At 39.0% G+C, this 22847-nt stretch overlaps 1 protein-coding gene across 1 annotated transcript in view; it reads right to left on the bottom strand.

The window, feature by feature from the left end:
• TIAM2 (TIAM Rac1 associated GEF 2) overlaps positions 1 to 22847 on the bottom strand; it is a 228203-nt gene that overhangs the window by 40106 nt on the left and 165250 nt on the right. The window contains 1 exon segment of the mRNA XM_038394827.2: positions 13180 to 13283. Coding sequence (XP_038250755.1) covers positions 13180 to 13283 — 104 coding nt within the window.

Raw genomic sequence — 22847 nt, 5'->3', positions numbered from 1 at the left:
ATAGATACTCTGCTTGCAATAGAGACACACAAAAATACCATTACTTGGGTAAAACTGCAAATAATAATAATAAAAACCCCCACCTTGAAACACAGACAACAGTAATAAAGCTATTTATTGAGCAGATACCTCTCTAGAAATCTATTATTCAATTACTAGCTACAGTAATTTGATAGGTTTCAGAGTAGCAGCCGTGTTAGTCTGTATTCGCAAAAAGAAAAAGGAGTACTTGTGGCACCTTAGAGACTAACAAATTTATTAGAGCATAAGCTTTCGTGAGCTACAGCTCACTTCATCGGATGCATCGGATGCATTGTAATTTGATGTAGTGTTCACTTATGCTTTCACTCCTACTAAGAGCGATGACCAAACCATTCATCTGACAAAGCATGCAGTCCCTAGTGCATGTATAATTGGTCAGCTTCTAACCTTGTTACATAAATGTCCTTTTATGACAACAGTTCCAGAACTTACTATAGAGAAAATCTGTTGCAAAGACCCATAAGTTTCTGCTACCAAGTTTTGTGAGCCCAAACTAAATTCTTAGCTCTGGTTTTACTCCTCCTGAAGGCAGGCACAGTGGATTACCACCATCAACTTCCCTAAAGAAAAGGATTTTCTGAGCAAGGTAAGTGCCTTTAGATCTCATACTATCACACCTTTACTCTGAGCTCAACAATTGCAACATACTCTGCAATGATTATCCTTTGAGTTGATGAATGAAAATTTGAGATACTACTGGTGCCCAGTTTTAATTGGGCTAAATACTGTACAGGAATATAAACAGAATTCCTTGCATACCTTCACTTTTAAAACACTTCCAACATCATGGAAAAATACCAAGTACATTCAGATAACAGCATTTTTTTTTAAAAAAAAGAAGCAGAGTGTAGTTGTAAACGGTTTGAGAGAATATGGTTTTATGTAGAGCAAATCTCCCGAGACATACCCGCTAACAGAATGCCATGATTCCAGTGAATTTTACCACTTAAACAAATACACCAGGTGCTGTAAGGAAATTAGCCAGATACCTAAAACACCCATGGGGTAGGGACTGCCCTGAAGGTCAAGGTGACTTTACCAATAATGTTGATGCTCTGTCAAGCGTATCAGCTACTAAATGGTGTGGATTACAAATGAGCTCTGAAATGGAAAAAGAAACAAGTTTCTTTTGCTAGATGTTTTGTTTATATAATTGTGCTTGTCCTTTATTTGAACTTTCTAGTTTGATAAAAACATTCTAAACTATAAAAAGAAAAGGAGTACTTGTGGCACCTTAGAGACTAACAAATTTATTAGAGCATTAGCTTTCGTGAGCTACAGCTCACTTCATCGGATGCATTTGGTGGAAAAAACAGAGGAGAGATTTATATACACACACAGAGAACATGAAACAATGGGTTTATCATACACACTGTAAGGAGAGTGATCACTTAAGATAAGCCATCACCAACAGCAGGGGGGGGAAAGGAGGAAAACCTTTCATGGTGACAAGCAGGTAGGCTAATTCCAGCAGTTAACAAGAATATCAGAGGAACAGTGGGGGGTGGGGTGGGAGGGAGAAATACCATGGGGAAATAGTTTTACTTTGTGTAATGACTCATCCATTCCCAGTCTCTATTCAAGCCTAAATTAATTGTATCCAGTTTGCAAATTAATTCCAATTCAGCAGTCTCTCATTGGAGTCTGTTTTTGAAGCTTTTTTGTTGAAGTATAGCCACTCTTAGGTCTGTGATCGAGTGACCAGAGAGATTGAAGTGTTCTCCAACTGGTTTTTGAATGTTATAATTCTTGACATCTGATTTGTGTCCATTCATTCTTTTACGTAGAGACTGTCCAGTTTGGCCAATGTACATGGCAGAGGGGCATTGCTGGCACATGATGGCATATATCACATTGGTAGATGTGCAGGTGGACGAGCCTCTGATAGTGTGGCTGATGTGATTAGGCCCTATGATGGTATCCCCTGAATAGATATGTGGACAGAGTTGGCAACGGTGCGGCTCGTTAATAAATTCATGCTCAAAAGGGCACTCTTTGTCTCATGCTAATCAAGTCACAAAAATATCCTGTTAGTAAATAGATCACTTATAAAATGTGACTTTAAGCAAAATGTTGTAGGATATTATACCATTAGTAGGGGTGCTGGGCAAAGAGTTACAGGATGAACAAACAATTGTTTAATTCATTGACTATGCTCTACCAATGAAATAAAAAGCTGTGACATCCTTCCCCACTTTTCCTCTATTTACTAACACTTTTGGGGCCCACTACTGTGGAGGCACTCAGCACCCTGAGGAGATGCTCAGCATCTGGCAGGAGTGGGCCCTTAAGGTTATACTTTCCCCTCCCTATTGCAATATAGTACCCATGAATCTTAATTTTTAACCCAAACAATATGCCAAATATTGCCCTTTGATACATGCACACTGCTTCAAGGGAATAATTTAGCTCTTAATTAATTGCAATTTCCCTCCACCACTTCTCAGTTTATTACTCCCAGTTGGTTGTTCAGCATTAACCATTTTGTAAGGCCCTGTTGCAGGGTGGCTGCCTATCAACAAACCAATGATCATTTAATCCCTGACATACTATTAAATACTGTTGAACATTCCAAGGGCATGTAGGTAGTGCCCACCTCCTGTCCTGCTGATCGACCATGTCTGTCCTTAGATGATGGCAAGACATGAGGTGCATTGGAGTGCCAAAAGTGCAGAGATTCAACCAAAGGACACTATGTAGTGGTTACAATGATGGGGATATTTTCAAAGGGTCGTGCAACGTTTCAGCCCCATTATCCACATCTATGGGATTTTAATGCTTTGAGAATCAAGCAAGCTATGTCTTCAGCATCACCTTCACTAAGGTGCAATTATATGGAAAGAGGTATTGTTCCTCTGTCTTTTTTCTGCATCAACACAAATGATGGCAATTAAAAAAAAATCTGTTTTCCTCAGTGGATCAGTGCTAAAAAGAACTCAAACTCATACAGCATGATTGACAACAGTCCGCTAAACTCTAGGTTCATAAAATTCTGTATTCTTGATTAAAGAACAATGATGACTGCTTTAATTCCATATTAGGAGGGTATTCTTTCCCAGACTTGCTAATTAAGCCTGGATTATTAGCTAGCCATATGCCAGCTAAATGATGTTACCAAGTAACAGGTCTTTCAAAAAATGTGTTCATTTCAAAAATTAAATGCAAGTGTTCTAGTAAAACACTTATAGCAAAAAAAGTGAACAACAAAAGAAAAAACCCTTAAATTACTTTTTCTTTTAGCAATCTGATAACCAGACAAGTTCTGTCCCCCACAAAAATCCACCATCAAAATCTACACAAAATAATCAACCACCTTGGAAAAAGTTATTTTAAGATGAATAGAAATATGTTTGTTCCTTTTTGCTGTAAGTCATGTGCAGATTTCCTGTAGGGACAGATGTTTGCCTCTTTCATACCACTGGCAGAAAGCTTAGTAGCTAGAAATTAACGTAAGAACTGCCATGTCATGCTGGGTTAGATCAGTGATTTACCTACTAACACTGTGTGTGTCTAACAGTGACTAGTGTCAGATGCTTCAGAGGAAGATGCAAGAAACCCCTGTAGTGGACAATTATGGAATAATCTGCCCAACAGCGGAGTTTCTCCCTAAACCACCCCCCATCTTTGCCCCACTCAGTTTGTTATTGGCTTGTAGCTTGAATCATGAGGCTTTATATCCCTTCTAAAATACATACACATGCAATTTTATATTATATAGTACAGAGGAACCTGGGAACTTTCATGCTATGGTAGTTCTATAAATGAGCACAGTGGCAGTGAGAGACAATTCATAATGAGTAGGCATTCTGGCTAGGAAAACCCTGGGATTCCATAGCAATCACATGCTTGGTATGAAAGGCTTTTCTTCCCCAGCATGCTGTTCCTAGGGAACTCCAGAGCTTCCCTGGATAGTATGCTAAGAATTATGGGACATCTTTGTTCCTGGGCCCATTTGCTAAGCTGCTGTTAAAGAATGTGTTTCCTGTTTCCCCCACCTTATTACGAGGGTAGAGGGTGAATTCTGTTCCCCCAAACATACTTTTGTATTAGAGGAGGCAGTGATCCACTATGGAGAGGACAAGGACTGGCTGCATTTATAACATACACCTGAACCATTTGCAAACCTGAGCTGAAGTTTGTACATACAACATTAAACCGCACCCACCCTGATTTAGGGTAGATTTCAGGTTCTGTAATATGAACTGTTCACAAATCCCTAGGTATTTGTATTTCAAGCTTGATTCACTTGATCTACACATCTACGCATAAGGTGTGAGGGGTTTGGTCTTTTATTTCTCAAGAATTTGATAGATAACATGAACCATTATTATTTTTGATTGTTGACTTAAATATTTTCACTTTGCAGCAAACTTTTTAAAAATATCTTTGGATACTGCTACTTGTTCAAAGTTTAATTGACAAATGAATTTTAAGTCTAGACATTTTAAACATCAATAATGATCACAATATTTGATATTAATTAACATTTCATTTAAAATATCTTCAAGCATCACAAAATACTGAATTCTGTCTTCTAAACGTTCACACACACACACACACACACACACACACACACACACACACACACACACAGAGCTTTGTTCTGTATTCAAGAAACTTTTCTTAGTCGCTGAATGAGAAACTATGGTAACTACTGAGATTTTAAACACTTTCTAGTTACACTCCTCCTTTACAAAATATCTTAGCTTTGCCATTCATATTCTTTAGAGACAAAGAGGGTAACCCTTATCCTTTCCCATTAATGCTCAGACTACAGTTGAAACACAAAAAAAAAAAAAGCACCTATGGTAACAGCAAAAACCTGAGTTAAAACTTTAAAATACTGATCCAAAACCCACTGAATTCAATGGAATCAATGAAATCAAGCCCTATGCAAGGATGATGCGGTTTTCAATCAAGATAATCAGAAATTGATTGGAGGGAAATATCCTGTCTACCTGTAACATTTACAGGTTATGGAGGTAGCCACATTCTGTTACTGATAACACCAGTTACCATCATGGAAGCCTGGGGTTGCACTGGAGTGACTGAGAACAGATTCTGTCCGATGTGGGGGAAGGGAGAGGGGGTAAGCTCTTCAAGCTATTAATTTCTGACTCCAAAATTTTTAATCATCCTTCATCTTCCTTTTATATAGGTGCTGAACTACTGATTTTCTTCTGTGGTCACACACCACCTTTTGAATGTTCTCTAAGGACAATATTGTGACAGCTGCATAAGTTGATGGATAGCTTGATGGGGTACACATACTCTCCCTGCCATCATATGGCCTGCAAAAGGACCTATCATACTTGCAGTCCCTGCACATAGAGGAATGCAGGACTTGCTCACTTGGTGTACCTCAGAGGAGGTGGGATAGCTCAAGGAGGAGACACGGCCATACCAGGTATTTCCACACAGGTCTAAGAAGCACTTGGCCACTCAGAGGAATTATGGTTCCTAGAGACTGGTTTCTTTCTCCAGCTCTCCATGTGGCTTTGCATCTCTCTATATGATATTATGTCCTCATTATGGACAGCTCCTCATTTTGTCCCAAGTCACAATTCAGAAACACACACTGGGATGTGTCACTTGGTTGGAATGATTCTCCCTCTGGACTCAGACATCACTGGTGTTTTGCCTGCATGAACAACAACAACTGTGCTTCCATCCCAGTATTCAATCACTGTTAGGTTAGCCTTGTCAAGTACATCAAGAGCCAAGGAAATGACAAAATTGTACTTATATGCTTCTGCCATACAAGCCAAAAATGTGCAGAATGTTATTGTCACTAGAACTGAGTGACATCTCATCCTTGAAGAATGAATCCAGTACTCTGTAGCTGGCAAAGAGAATTTAGTCCCCAGAATCCATCACAAACATTGCAGACTAGTGTTTGATACATTACATTGGTGCTGCTCTCGTGCTTCCTTTTTTGTCCACATGTAAACCTGGGGGATTTTTCCCAGAGTAGCAGAGAGGAAAGTAATATTTCAATGTGGCTCTTATCAATTTCCCTCACATGCAAACATCAGAGATCGATTGTTTTCTTCCTTTGAGTTGTCTGCACCAATGTCATTAATGAGAAACTCCTTGTCAGTGTGTCTGAAGGACAGTTACTACTTCAAGCCAGAAAAACCAGCATGATAGCACACAGAAGGAGTCACAAGTTCACACATTTGCTCACAAACACTTTTAAAATCACCTACTTTTCTCCTTGGCATGCTTGAACAACTGGAAAATGAACGATACATTCATCATCGTCATGGTTCTTATTAATTTTAGTTGAACTGCGTGATGAATGCTACACACAACAGACAGGAAATGTCTGGGATTTGCAGCAGATGTTGATATACTTCTAGAAAGTCCTTTACTAATTAACTCATGCATATTGGAAGCCAAGTGTTAGGACCTTGTCTGGGTGTCGGACACAACTGCAGTACTCCCTTGAACGTGTGGGGCAAAATCCTGGCTCCACTGGAGTCAACAGCAAAACTCCCACTGAGCTCAGTGGGGCCAGGATTTCACCCCTGGCTTACTAGAACTGCTAGCTGACCCCAAAAGTATCAGGGAGGTGGCAAAGCCATGGCTCCAACTCTCCCCCCCCCCGCAATTAAAACAGAGTAAGGATATTAATTGCTGGTTGCTCCACTAGTTCTGGGGTCTTATCAATTACTAAAGAAAATTACTCACCATACAAAAAATCCGGAATGTCTTATTGATGGTGATCAAAAGCTTCAGGCAGCTATTTCTCTTGTAATTAATGACATGCAGGGCACACATGCACTGCCTGGGATGTTGCAAAGCAGAGCTAAGAAGAAGTTGTACCCATGAACAACATTTACTGGAACTGCCTCAATGCATAAAAAGTGTGCCAGGATGTGGGGGCAACTAGTGGCTTCTTCCTTCTATTATTTCATTCCTCTGTTGACGCCTGGGTCATCTCGGTTTGATTTTCTTTCCATTTGAATTAATGCCTATTGTTCATGTGTTCAGCATAATGGGATTTGGCAGCCAAGAGTTTTACACTCTCCCCACCTCGCTTGCCCTCTTCCCATTTTTATTTTAAGATCAGTATTCTTCTGGGGACATTTTTGGGATGTCAAGATAAGAGTTTTTATCCTGATCTGTGAGCACTTCTGCTCTGGAAGCAATCAGATGCCTTAATGTATGCACAGTGTCACACATCCACATGCTGGATGAAATCAAAGGGCATATCTGTACTGATCACATGTACGTTTTATACATGACACGTTTCAAAAAAATTAACTTTCCTTCTCTGAATATTCTATTCAGCTTTTGCTGGAGGGAAAAAGTGACTGTTTCTAACATTTACCGATTAAAAGCAAATCCTTCCATAGCTTATACACACAAATTCAATTAGTGGCCTCTGCCTGGTTTCTACTGGATAAGTGTCCTCATCAGCATAACTGGATGGCACCAGTTTACAAGTGTTGGCAGCCACAGCAGAGATGTCATTGTTTATTATATCATAATGATCACCTGTACTTATGCATAGTAAGTGTCTTTATGGATAACATGCTCATACACGAATTGTTGGTAAACAGGTTAATGTATGCACCATTCCCAATAGCCATTTGCCTTCCCTTAGATGGCAAACTGACTCTCATGCTTTCGGCATTCATTATATGATTTTATTAGTTTCCTGCTGAGGATAGGAATCATTACTCACACTCCATTCTCCTGAAGCTCCCTCCAAAACAAACATACTCCATTTTTAAAAACGTGTTTATGGAGGAACTGGATGGACCAGGAGATTGGCAACAGGATTCTGAAGTCTTGATCTAGGTTTGAATCTGGGCTAAATGGACAGTGACAGAATTTTCACCAACTAACACCACTGTTTTTCTGAAAGAATTTAATGGTGTTAGTAAAGTTCTGAGTGAAGAAGTTTCAACACCATGTTTAAGCAGTCTCAGTAGAGAGATAAGGGATTCCCTCTGCTGTGAAGAGAGTCCCTCGAACACATGGCTGGGCCAGGTGAACAACAAGGGCTACAAAATGTCCAACACCACATGGATGCACAACAAAATTTATAAAATGCAAAGTGACTTTTTATTATAGGAATAGCTATACTGAACCAATGGAAAATTAAACAAATCTTTCTAGTGCTGACCCCAATGCAGGGTTTCCTTTTCTAATACAGGAAGTGACTATTTCAAATGTTTTCAGGCTTTCATTGGTAGAACCTTTTAGACAAGTTTCTGTTGCTTCTTAATGTGCTTTACCTATTCTGTAATAAATTAAGGAATGAAGCCTCCAGGGATATCCATCCAAACTTTGGCATTAGCACTAAATTCACTAGCAAAAGACAGCCTTCTGACTTATTAACATGGTTTGGCCAAGCAACGGAAAGATGTATGAAAGGGTTGTGTGTGTCTGTGTCCACAGCCCCCTCTCTTTCCAAGTGCATATCTGTTGAAGAAATGGGTTGTGAGGATCACCGTTAAAAGATAACGGTTTGACACAGCTCAAATTCTGCCTTTTAACGTATCCTACTAAGGAGCCGGGAGCTATATTTATAAAGTTGTCAGAGGCTTAAGACGGTGTGAACTTTGTGCAAGGAATCATTTGCCTGATTGGTAAAGATGTTTACTGAGATTACATGTACAAATGGCCAGATGTATTAGTGGTCATTAGCATAGATATGCACAAAATTTACGCAGCTATTACGGATAACTGTACATGCAAATTAGACGGATAACTGCAGGCATATTTTGGATAGTTTTGGGACCAAAAAGAAAAAGAAAAGCTTGTTTTTGCCAAAGTTAGGAGTATTGCAAATTGCATACTGAGCATACACAACAGATGTGCACTTCTAGTCTTCTGATATTCTGAAAATATAGCTGTTGGGTTCCTCCCATGTGGAAGCTGTAGGACAAACTTGGATTCTCAATGTATGGGGGCCAATAACTGTTGTTTCCTAAGCCATTTGGAAATGTGCAGGAGCTTGCCCACAGGCAGAGTTAATGAAAATATTAAACTGCTCATGATCAGTATGAAATTTGCAAGTTTTCTCATCTCTGGTAAATGACAAAAAAAAAAATTTCAAACAGTCCAAAATGGGCATGCATTTTTTTCAAACCTTCCAAACATTTGCCTGCCCATAATTTAATATGTCTGAAATGGTTTCTTTCAAGTGGCCCACGAAATACATCCATTAGGTTCTGAATAAATAAATACAATTTCAGCACCAGATAGACCACTTTGCAAAAGCTAAGGCAGCATTTTTAGTGTTTTTTTTTCCTAAAGAAAGTGTGAGCAGGACAACTGCTTTGATCACATTTCTGCATTAGACAAGTCATTTTGATCTGCCCTTTGAAAAGGGACATCAAATTATTTATAATACTTGAGAACCTGAAATGCCATCATCATTGATTTTTATTCAGCTAGTCAGGAAGACAAAATATGATATTCTAAATATACTCTATTTCATTTAACAGTTTTGGAAGAGGTTGGCATATGTTACTTTGAATTATTGCATTCATTCCACTATTACTATTATTACAACAAAGTATCAGCTATCTATTTTTTCTATAGATTTTGTAAATACAGGAAAATAACCATTCTTTTTATAAGAACTTTAATATACAGCTTTGAACACACTCAAGTTATTTCAAATGCGTTGCATTATTAACTATTTTGTGAACTATTTTGCCAAGCTAGAAACATGCAACTAGTCTGAGGACAAAATAGGTCTTTAAGAAGAGTGACTAAAATCTACTGTAAACTAATATTTATTATTAGCTGGTAAATCTCTGGTCTGAAAACATCTCTCTCCTACTGTCACAGACACACATATCTAATATCATTGAGAGAGAGAGAGAGAGAGAGAGAATGTTTACATTAAGTCTTTCCTTTTTTTGTTCAAATTTAATTTGTTTCAAGAAGCACTTTTCTCTGATGATGCTCAAAAGAATTAAATTAATTGAAAATTAATAAAATAATGTAATGCATTAAAAGAATCTACCAAAAATACACAGTAAAGATAGACAAGTTATCAGTTGCACTCTTATATTTCCAGTTAATATAAACCAGAGCTTACCGAAAACATTTTTCATAACTATGACCTATGAATAAAAATAAAAGTAATAGACATAAGGCACTGAATACATAATGCAGCTTATGTTACTTTAATGTATGAAGGACTTGATCTTTGGCAATTGTCAATACATCAGCATTTCAATGAACACCAGGAGCACAAGAAATTAGACCTCAAAGCGATTAAACACAAATAAATCTAATTGAATCAGCAATCATGCTGCATCCCCAGATTTTTCAAGGTCTTCTATCTTCTGTCAACAATACGCCTACATATTGCAGAAACAACAACAATTGCCAACGTTACATACCACTGCCATATAAACAATATTTTAACACAGTCTGAAAATGTATTAACACAGAAGGTGTTAAAAGTGTAACATTTATTGTGTAAAAAAAAAAGTGTGTGGGGGGGAGGGGAGCAATTATTAAGAAGGATATAAATTGGGCATCTCAGAGAAAGGAAAACTGCCAAAACTACAGAATTGCCAAGAACAGATGGATTTAAGTGTCTACTTATTTTATATAATTTCTTAGAGCTTATCAAGAAGTTTCATTTTCCGTAACTAAGTACTATAACTCTTTATCTTCCTGTTCCTCATGAAATAACTTTTAGACTGACAGACAGACATAAAATTATTTCAGTTCATTCATTTATCTGTCTCCTGGACTAAAACAATGAATGAAAGACTGTTAGTGTCAATGTAGTATCCCTACGACAAAAGATGTTCTTGCCCCAAATTAGTATGCACCTCTGAAATTCATTTGGATGCTCTCTTCACTGCATTCTTCATCAATTATTATCCTTATCCTTTAGGTTGTTACAGGAAAGAGGCTACATAATGAAAAATAAAACCCCCAAAAGTGCAAATATAAAATCTAATAAGTAAACATACAGATTTATATTAAGAGTTTAGCTTTGTTAAGATTGCTTTTTGTTTACTTACTTGTTTTAGGAAAAATTCAACCAAAGTTCAAAGGATTCTGCTTCCACAAAACAAATGATTACATCTACAGCTGTTGTCTGTTGGGAAATGAACCTCTCTCTCTTTCTCTCTCTCTCACACACACACACACACACACACACACACACTAAAATAATCCCCAAACTGCCTGTTGTTCCAAGATATGTTCAGAACCACGTACCATCATCAACGTCTTCTTCACAATGCTGTACTTGCATATGTAGCCTCCTCTCACCCCCACACTTCTGTAACATTACATAATACTGAAATATCCTTACAACTATACTTCCATACAAATGCATCAAACTAGCATACGCAGATATGTGAGGCAAAGGAAAAAACAAAACAAAAACAGATACTATACCTTCAGAGGCTGTATTATTTTCTTCTACTAGTTTTTATTAGGAGTGCCTATTATTCATATGGTGGTGAACAGTCCAACAATCAAAAACAGAAACCACTTCTTTTTGTTCCCAATCACCAAACATGCCCACTGAGGCTACTTTTTAACTTACTGTCTTTAAAAATCCTACATGTATTAGAAACATCGACAGGGTCGTACAAAGAGCTGTGACAGTAATAGGTACCCTCCAACTGAAAGAAGACAATCAATTAAAAGCCATTTGCAGAAATTGTAGGGCTGTCAAAGACTCGTATACAGCTGTGGTTTATCAAATCAAACTGCATCTGATTGACAAGCCATTTTTTCCACTGCATCTAGAAAGCCAGGATACTCTCCGTTAACTCTTAAAAATAACGTTTGCATTACTGCATTCCAATCAAAGGACCCAACTGCAATATAGTCTGGGAAATAACTTAACACGTTATGCACCAGTATAACTGGTAGAGATTTTAGGAAAGAGTCACCAGGGAGCAAACCTGTTTGATCCCTTCCAGTTCTTTTGGAATTAGCAGTGGCACATAATTTAGATCACAGTAACTTATCCCATCCAATAACTACTATAAATGAATATCTCTCTGTATATAAGTATCCTACTGAACTTTAATTTCCCATTTTCTGGCGTATTTGAAAAAGACATCAGGAATGATTTTGACAAACAAGTCTGTTCCTTTCCTGTTGGCAACTAAATATTTCTTGCAAAGCAAAAGTACAAAAATGTTTTCCTTCAAGCAGACTGTGATCTGATTTTCATGTCTCTCAGCACTATTCCAAAACCGTTGTTCTCCCTCCTCTCACACACACTCTCCTTGGGCAAGATTACAGTGGATGGGTATGCAAGGAGAAGTGGGAGAGGGGCACTAGAGGTACAAACGGCCTCCCCTGAGTAGAAGATTGCATTGGACTATTGGCGCCCAGGGCAAGAGCCTCTCCTAGATGGACATGAAGGCTGGATTCAGACAGCAGCATACAATAAATTTTTACAAAGGACGTAGCAGTTGCTTTGATCTCCAAAGCACAATGCATCCCAATGCTCCTAGTAGGATAGTGCACCTCCACATTGCCCCAAGTGAGGCAACAATGTGTTTTAAGGGGCAAATCCAGACCCAGGTTTCATGAACTGTGAAGGCTCAAGACTTCTAAAAATCAGACCCCACATATCCCTTTTGGCTGGATAGCCAAAAAAATAAATTCTAAAAAAAATGGAGGCACTTAGAACAAGCGGCCTCTTCTACAGTGGCTTAAGTAACTGTTGCTATGGTCACCTCAACCCAAAAAAGTTTTTGGAACAACAGCACAAAAAATAAGAATGGCAACAGACATTTAGAGAACAGCTAACCAGCTTAGAAGGCATAGATGGTAAAGTGATTAGCATGCTAAATTATCTTCTCTTGAGCCGTAGGCTCAAACCCCCCTTTAGGTGACTTGCAAAGATGAATTTGGTGAATTCTGCCTTATTCCCATTTGTTCACATGGCAATACCATTAGAGACACAGCAGCTATGCCCCCTGGTATGTTACAGGTCAAGGCTGGCCTCAAGCTAATAATATTAGTCCTTCAGGGTCATAAGCAATAAATTAATTTACTAAGAAGAATAAATATATAAATAAACTGGCATATAATCAACCCCCCTTTTCTGCAAGCTGCAGAGTGTCATCTTAAAATGACCCCAATTTGCTTATTATTGCTAGGTCTGGGATATGCTCTTACCCTGAAAGGTGGATCAGTCTTTTGCCTATGTGGCACTTGGTCCAAATTGCCATCAGTACTGCTCCTCTTCAGACCAGCAGTGACATCAGGCACATTGCTAAAATCTGCATTTGAAAGAAAAACCACCACAGTTTAGAAAATTACACATGATGAGAGGGAGAAGAATCTATTTGTTTTCATTTGTAAACGCTCTCTGCTGGTAGTCCAGCCATTTTGGGGGAGGGAATAATACATTAGATTTCCCTATATATAACAGAAGAGGAAAAAAGAAATGGACAAACTTCAGAGTGGAAGCTCTGCTTTTAAAAATGTAGCTGGATAAGAAAGAACATCTGAAAAAACGTACATATTTGATCTACAAAAATAAATCTTAGTTCTTGCTAACAGCATGTTTCCTAATGTAGCATCATCAGTCTACAAGGCAGCAGTCTGTGCCAGTTTATGGGGATGACCAATCAAAATGATTAAATGTACAAAACCATTCTCTTTGGATGAACACGCTGTTCTAGGATATGACTTGGTTTTAAATTCCTTAATGGGCCAAAAAGAGAATCTCATCTTAGAATAATTAACTTCTCTTGGCCTTTGGCTCCCTTAACATTTTAACCACTTGTGTTATGCTGAATGTTTTTAGCACCTGTGGTAATACAAATCCCACACCAGGTGCAGCCCAAGTATGTGCTTGTCTACACTTAAAGGGCGGCAGCAGCGCAGCTACACCAATGCAGCAGCACCACTGTAGGGCTTCAGGGAAAATCCTATCTACACCCATGGGCGGGCTTCTCACTCAGCATAGGTACTTCACCTCCGCGAGAAGTGGTAGCTAGGTCAACAGGAGAAGCTCTCCCATTGACATGGAGCAGTCTACATCAGTAGTTGGGTCAGTATAAGTGTCGCTCAGGGGTGTGAAAAATCTACAACCCTGAGCGACTTAGTTATATCGACATATGTTGCTAGCATAGACCAAGCCTTAAGCAGTGAAACAATTAAAACATCCCTATATGCACACCAGACTTGAGTGGGATTCCACACGGGTGGGGTCAGATGTCTTTGCAGGATCGGGGCCTCAGCTAATTACCTGCTGAGGGGAGGGACTGTCCCCTTAATTGCTGTATAAAATGCTCATTATACTAATTGGTGCTGTATAGAAACGCTAAATAGAATACCTAAGGAAAATAATAAAGGAAGAAAAAATATTAAAAAAATAAGAAAATTAAATATGAGAGAGCTAAAATTAATAGAACAAATAAATAGGCAAGGATCAAAACTTCCACCAAAAAATAAAGGAAAAGACAAGGAAAACAGAGCAGTCAGGTATGAAGCAGAAACATAAATCCCATGAGAGACACTATTCATCACCACAACCAGTTTGCTTGAGTATTCTGCCCCCCACACACATATTTTGTCTTTTGAGTTTTAAGATTTTTTTTCAGTGCAATGACTATTTCTTCTCATATATTTATACAGCATTTACGGTTAGCACAAGATGGCCTGATTGTGGTTAGGGGCAAAGGATGTAACCACAATTTAAATTTGAAATAATAATAATTTTTTAAAAGGTTACAATTAGCGCTGTCAAGCGATTACAAAAATTAAGCGTGCGGTTAATTGCACTGTTAAACAATAATAGAATACCATTTATTTAAATATTTTTGGATGATTTCTACATTTTCAAATATATTTATTTCAATTACAACACAGAACACAAAGTGTACAGTGCTCACTTTATATTTAATTTTGATTACAAATATCAAAAAACACTGTAAAAAAACAAAAGAAATAGTATATTTCAATTTACCTAATACAAGTACCGGAGAGTGGAATCTCTTTATAATAAAAGTTGAACTTACAAATGTAGAATTATGTACAAAAAATAACTGCATTCAAAAATGAAACAATGTAAAACTTTAGAACCTACTAGTCCACTCAGCCCTACTTCAGCCAATCACTCAGACAAACAAGTTTGGTTACAATTTGCAGGAGATAATGCTGCCCGTGTTTTGTTTACAATGTCACCTGAAAGTGAGAACAGGCATTCGCATGGCACTGTTGTAGCCGGCACTGCAAGATTAGTGCCTCTGGCACGTAAATATCTTGCAATGCCATCTACAACAGTGCCATGCAAATGCCTGTTCTCACTTTCAGGTGATATCGTAAATACAAAGCAGCCAGCAATATGTCCCATAAATGTAAACAAACTTGTTTGTCTTAGCAATTGGCTGAACAAAAAGTAGGACTGAGTGGACTTGTAGGCTCTCAAGTTTTACATTGGTTTTGTTTTTGACTGCAGTTATGTAACAAAAAAAAAATCTACATTTGCAAGTTAGACTTTCACAATAAAGAGATTGTAAGAGGTGAATTAAAAATTATATTTCTTTTGTTTATCATTTTTACAGTGCAAATATTTGTAATAAACAAAATATAAAGTGAGCACTGTATAGTTTGTATTCTTTGTTGTAATAGAAATCAATATATTTGAAAAATGTAGAAAAACATCCAAAAATATTTAATAAATTTCAATTGGTATTCTATTGTTTACTAGTGCGATTAATTGTGATTAATTTTTTCAATCGCAGTTCGTTTTTCTGAGTTAATCGCACGAGTTAACTGTGATTAATTGACAGCCCTAGTTACAATAAAGTTTTACTACCAGGGAAGGAGCCCATTTTGGGAATATTACACTGGAGTTAAAGTTGGATACCATACTAATACTGGGAAGAAAGGATATGGCCTGCCAATTGGTCTGGAATTTGTATCCTCCTATTTCTTCCTTTTGTGATGAATGCAAAACATCCTTTGATTATGCTCCTGTGTGCCATCAGAACTGGCCCCAAGGTCAGATAGGCAGCAATAACATCAGCCACATGGCTAAAAGCTGCACACCCCTCTCTCTTCTGACCCCAAAAGTAAAAGAAAATTCTCTTGGAGAATGCCACATTTACAGACGAGAAGGGTTTTAATATTCAAGCTATCAAATGGAACCTGAAGTCAACAATGAAATACAAAACTATACAACCTAAAATTTGTACTGAGCAGCTCTCAGCACCCAGAGTTACCAACAACTCCAATGGGAGCTATGGATACTCAGCACATCTTGGGATTTGGCCCAATGCGCACAAATGTTTTGACAAGCCGTCAGGAACAGTATCCCCGATACTGTCACGGCTAACCTGGTGGCTGAACTTTGTGACTTTGTCCTCACACATAACTATTTCACATTTGGGGACAATGTATACCTTCAAATCAGTGGCACTGCGATGGGTACCCGCATGGCCCCACAGTATGCCAACATTTTTATGGCTGACTTAGAACAACGCTTCCTCAGCTCTCGTCCCCTAATGCCCCTACTCTACTTGCGCTACATTGATGACATCTTCATCATCTGGACCCATGGAAAAGAAGCTCTTGAGGAATTCCACCAGGATTTCAACAATTTCCATCCCACCATCAACCTCAGCCTGGACCAATCCACACAAGAGATCCACTTCCAGGACACTACGGTGCTAATAAGCGATGGTCACATAAACACCACCCTATATCGGAAACCTACCGACCGCTATTCCTACCTACATGCCTCTAGCTTTCATCCAGATCATACCACACGATCTATCGTCTACAGCCAAGCTCTACGATATAACCGCATTTGCTCCAACCCCTCAGACAGAGACAAACACCTACAAGATCTCTATCATGCATTCCTACAACTACAATACCCACCTGCTGAAGTGAAGAAACAGATTGACAGAGCCAGAAGAGTACCCAGAAGTCACCTACTACAGGACAGGCCTAACAAAGAAAATAACAGAACGCCACTAGCCATCACCTTCAGCCCCCAACTAAAAGCTCTCCAACGCATCATCAAGGATCTACAACCTATCCTGAAGGACGACCCATCACTCTCACAGATCTTGGGAGACAGGCCAGTCCTTGCTTACAGACAGCCCCCCAATCTGAAGCAAATACTCACCAGCAACCACACACCACACAACAGAACCACTAACCCAGGAACCTATCCTTGCAACAAAGCCCGTTGCCAACTCTGTCCACATATCTATTCAGGGGACACCATCATAGGGCCTAATCACATCAGCCACACTATCAGAGGCTCGTTCACCTGCACATCTACCAATGTGATATATGCCATCGTGCCAGCAATGCCCCTCTGCCATGTACATTGGCCAAACTGGACAGTCTCTACGTAAAAGAATGAATGGACTCAAATCAGATGTCAAGAATTATAACATTCAAAAATCAGTTGGAGAACACTTCAATCTCTCTGGTCACTCGATTACAGACCTGAGAGTGGCTATCCTTCAACAAAAAAGCTTCAAAAACAGACTCCAACGAGAGACTGCTGAATTGGAATTAATTTGCAAACTAGATACAATTAATTTAGGCTTGAATAGAGACTGGGAATGGATGAGTCATTACACAAAGTAAAACTATTTCCCCATGGTATTTCTCCCTCCCACCCCACCCCCCACTGTTCCTCAGATATTCTTGTTAACTGCTGGAATTAGCCTACCTTGCTTGTCACCATGAAAGGTTTTCCTCCTTCCCCCCTCTGCTGCTGGTGATGGCTTATCTTAAGTGATCACTCTCCTTACAGTGTGTATGATAAACCCATTGTTTCATGTTCTCTGTGTGTGTATATAAATCTCCCCTCTGTTTTTTCCACCAAATGCATCCGATGAAGTGAGCTGTAGCTCACGAAAGCTTATGCTCTAATAAATTTGTTAGTCTCTAAGGTGCCACAAATACTCCTTTTCTATCAACCAGTGTAAATGTCACCAAGCTCCTTTATCCATTTAATTAACAAAGAAGTCTTAATTACATTCCAGTCAGTGCTGTTTTTACCAATTCATCTTCCCACTGCAAGTTATCAAGGGAAGCAAGTAGTAACAGGGAACATTGCCTCTAATATCAGCCTATTAGAATCCTTTTTCACAATACTTCATTCAGGACTTGTTCTATTTTAAATTTTCTGACCAATTTGAAAAATATCTAACACTCATCGTCGGCACATCAAGTGTTACCAAACGTCAAGAGTCTTGCAGCTGGGGAAGCCTCCTCCTATCCCAAGGGGAAAATAGAAGGCAGCGTGTTTCAACCTGCTACTCTATTATAGACAACAGCCAGTTGCTGAAAAACTTCAACAAACTCCATGTAAAAAAGGAACAGATGGCACAGCAAAATTAGCTGTACCAGTCTCACTCTCCAAACAGGCTCAGAGTGCTGTGGAGACAGCATGCTCAGCTTTGGGAAGTGGGAGAGGTTCTGTGCATCGCTTCACACTAGCTTCCTGTCAGGTTAAGAAGCAGTCCTAACAGATTTCAAAGGCAGTCCTGGCAAGAATGGGTGACTGCAATGAAACATCTCAGTAATGGAGGATGTAAATAGGAGAAATGGGTGTGTTTGGAAGGGAGGGCTGCAGAAGACTCCTTCCCAGGGAAAAGAAGTGGATATAACAGTCTTTATCAAACTTGGTACAAGGTTAACAAGCTCTTATGCTTCTTAAAAATAAATGACAAAATATTTAAATATTTTTAAAGGAAATTATTTAACTCTTCAAGCACTCCTGAAGAATAATCATCATCTTCAGTGCTTTCTGCTCATAGGTTTTGTAGCTAAGCAGATTTTGGTCCCGCTTCTCCTCTTATACCTCCTCTCCAACAAGAATCCAGTCTTCCTCCCTGCTCTTGCAAACCTAATGGAAGAAGGGGAGGTGAAGAACAAGCAAACAAAAATACATACACCTACCCCTAAACAAAACCTCATCTACTGGGGAAGGGAGAAGAGCAGAAGACTCATGAAATAGACTGAGGACCTCACCAGGAAGACTTGATTTATCTGAGGAGCACTTAGACCAGTGGTTCTCAATCTATTTACCATTGTGGGCCTCAGGTGCAGTTCTCTCTATGTTATGTGGGCCACAGCTCCACAATATATATACAACCTAAATGGCCCTGAGGATGTCAGGTGTGCTGATCGGGTCGCAAGTGGCCTGGGGGCTGTGGGTTGAGAACCATTGATTTAGACACTACAGTGATAGGTGTTATGGAAAACCCCAAGATAGACAGACAGTAAAGAAGAACAGATAGGGTTCAGTATAAACAAGCAGACTTTCATCACTTGCGCATTACTTAGGACTAAAAAAGTTTAAAAAGCTTACTGAGACCAAAGAGCCTGATTGTCCTCTTTCACTGATTTTACATGGGTGTAACTAACGCTGGAGTTACTCCTGATTTGTTCTGGGATGAGAAGAAAATGGATGTTTTAGACACCTTAGAAAAGTTTACAAGCAACAGATAGAACCAGTTGTGATGGTCTCTGTCTAGTTCCTCCAGGGCAGAGAGCCAGATCTCATTAACTGGTTGTAGTGTGATAGGCTGTTTGCAGAAATATAATTGTTGCCTCAGGAAATGCTACTATGCTTGCTCATAGTTCTGTAGTACCTGAAGAAAATTTGGCCTATCTAAAATGAGATGGTGGTCCCAGCCCAGTTCCTAGCAGACCAAGTAAAATCATTATCACAATTGGTACTAATTTGCACCAGTCAGAGATAGTCTCAACAGAGAAGTCAAAATGTGAACAGGCATGGGGACTGAAATATCCACTCACCCCTATAGATGATGGTTTAGATCGTTGGCTATAGTACACAATACAACTCAGGAGGGAACTGGGAATTGAAAGATAGTCATTGTGCTTCCCCGACTTTGGGCTGGCTGGGTGACCAGCCAGTTCCTCAGCATAACTTAGAGCAGCCTGTGAGCTGCTTAAAGTTACACTGGCTGCCAGGAGACCCAAGATACTGATACCGCAGCCTGGAATCTGCAGGAAGCATGGGGATCCCAACCATGCTCTGGCCCCATCCCACACTCTCAGCAAAGAGGGTGAAAGGATAGTGGTGTAATAATTGCTACATGAGCTCTATTCCACTATAGGATCCCCGAGGTGATGGGATCATGGATGGTAACACCATCCCTATGCCCAGATACTGCTGCTAGCACAAAGCAAAATAGCTGCACTGCACCAGAGTATCTAAGCTGGTTTCTGTGAGACACATGAGACATGGTAGGGCAATATGTCTACATAATGACATTGTTTGGAGGCACAGGATAGATAAACTTGCTAGAACCACATTTCAGATAATTTTTATTTGCAACTTGGCAAAATTATTATATTGTACTATATATTAAGAATTAGTTGCCACAGTCTGTTGTGCAGGAAACAATCAATTCAACGAGTTTCTTGAATGATTGTGCATCCTTTAGACACTGCTTGTAACACAGCCAATATTTAACATAGGATTCCTTCTTTCTCTGTGGCCTGATCTATGACACAGACTTTCCATAACATGGAAATTAGAAACTGCTTTTGTGTAAAGACACTAATTCAGGCATATGGAAAGCAGCATTTTTTTTGGTTTTGTTGTTATTCTCAAGAATGGTCAGTTATGAAAGCCTGCAAATTCCTCTTATTCGTCTAACTTATGTTACAGCCAAGAGAAAGGCAAGGTTCCAGAAGTCTGGAAAGAATGTTTCCTAAGTCTCTGGTAAAAGTCATTGTATGGCCTCAACCAAATCTCAGGAAGCTGCAAAGCCTTGGTGGTCTTAGTTCCTCAATATCTATTGAAAAAGAGAGTCAGGGAGTGGTAGATGAAGCATTCCACCATAGCTTGGAGAGCAGAAATATCAGTGTGGTGAACTCTAACAATGTTCCCTAGAGAGAGGAATTCATAACTTCAAATTAAATAGTTCAGCCTGGCAGATAACTGTATCTTATTCTACTGAAAAGTAGAACTATTTCATATTTTCAACAGTAGATGCTCTTTTGCAATAAATTACAAGAACTTAAAAGAGTATATTTACTTTTGATTAAAGCATATATCATCTTATCCTCCTTCCTTCCAAATTATAACCCTGTCACATACCTGAAGCTGCATTTAAACGGAAGGACGCGCGAAGGTGTTGTTTAATCCAGAAAAATGTCTTATAGAGTAATTTACAAGAGAAACTTTGTTTTCTTAAAGAAGATATTTGAGTTTAATAAATATTCACTAAAATACTTGGGATCCAATCACTTAAATCTGATGCAAGCAAAACTCTCTAAAATGAATGAGATGTCTACATCAGGTCTGAAGAATCAGGCCTTTAACTTCTTTGGTCCACATCATTTTCCTGGTTATCTTCACGAAGGGGGCATTCTGCATGGTTTCTCCCATCCTGGCTGCAGTCAGTCATCTCTACATTTTCCTGCCTAGGGACTAGAGAGAGCCTTCTATGAAAATTTTGACTGCAGCTGGGAAGGGGTGGGAAAAAGAAGGCAAAGTTCTGGGGGGGAGGCAAAGCACACTTGTGGAAAATTCAGCAGACAGCTAAGCCATAGCCATAGGATGCATTAACTCTTCAAAGCCCTCCTCTATGCTGGGAAATCCCCTTGTGGGATGGAGATGTGTTCAGAAACTGTGGTGACTGGGAAATTCTTGGTAATGAGGTTTCAATGGAGCTTTGTTGCAACAGAATCAGACAGGAAGCAGACGACCCCAGTGCTTTACACAGAAGCACAGGGCTTCCATCTGAATGCCATTCAAGTCCTTTGTCAACCCCAGGGGATCCACTGAATTTGGGAGCAGAATCTGTAGGAGTCGTGTGTGTTTGTGGGCAGAGATGGGGCACATCTTGTTCCCTGAAGGAAAGATCTCTTGCTGAGGTGGTCCTCTCCTACAGAAGAGAGGGTGATCAGGTTCTTTGTGAAGTCAAGCCAGAGAGAAAAATTGCATAAAACCTGCAACACAAGTAGTTATGCACTAAATGGAGAGAGAAGGGGAAGCCTAGATTCCCCTCGAAAACTGAACATGAAAGACATTACTCCAACCCAAGTCATTCTCCTTAGTTCCATATGAAGAAGTCCATTCATTCTTACTCTAGTACCCTGTTGCTACACAATGCAGCATAGGAAAATTGCTTATTCTGAGTGATAGCTGCTCATGATATAAAGTAACAACTTTGAGAAGAGATTTAAAACACAGTTCAGACAAGGCATCTCCTGAACAGGTTTCTAACTTAGAGCCAAATCCAGAGAGTCTTTGGGCTCTCTCTTGATTTCAAGATAAGTTGCAGGAGCTCAGCAAAAATTTAACAATTCTCAGGTATGAGGAGAACAAGTTATAAAAGCACAACAGGTAAGTAATTAAATTAACCCAGTTACTGCTACTAAGTTTTTCACTGTTCTTTGGATCAGAGTTTCTTAAAGTATAGTCTAGAGAATTATTATAAAAACTTATGAGTTGTACTAGCCAAAATAACTTTTAAAGCAGATAAATTACAGAAGCCAAAATAAAGATGGTTAGATGATAATATTCACAATGTGAAAAACTAAACTCAACATGGGATGTTACAATTTTCAATAGATAATAAAACAGTTCAGTTAATTCCAGGCTTTCTTACAACATTTTTTACAAAGGCAAAATTTTATCCTAGGTCTACAATTATGTGGGCAAGTGAGTGTGTTATCAGCATGGAATGATGGATCCTTAAATGTAGTTCCTTATTAATCTCCTATCAAGTTTATCTGCTAATGGAATTATAGAACTGCTCACCTTAGTTCAACCAAAACAATTCTTAGTAGAATTCAGAAATTAGACAGGTTACTTAATCATCAAAGCA

This window comes from Dermochelys coriacea, chromosome 3 (assembly GCF_009764565.3).
Source record: "Dermochelys coriacea isolate rDerCor1 chromosome 3, rDerCor1.pri.v4, whole genome shotgun sequence".
Classification (NCBI taxonomy): Eukaryota; Metazoa; Chordata; order Testudines; family Dermochelyidae; genus Dermochelys; species Dermochelys coriacea.
This window is presented reverse-complemented; position numbering and strand designations above follow the sequence as displayed.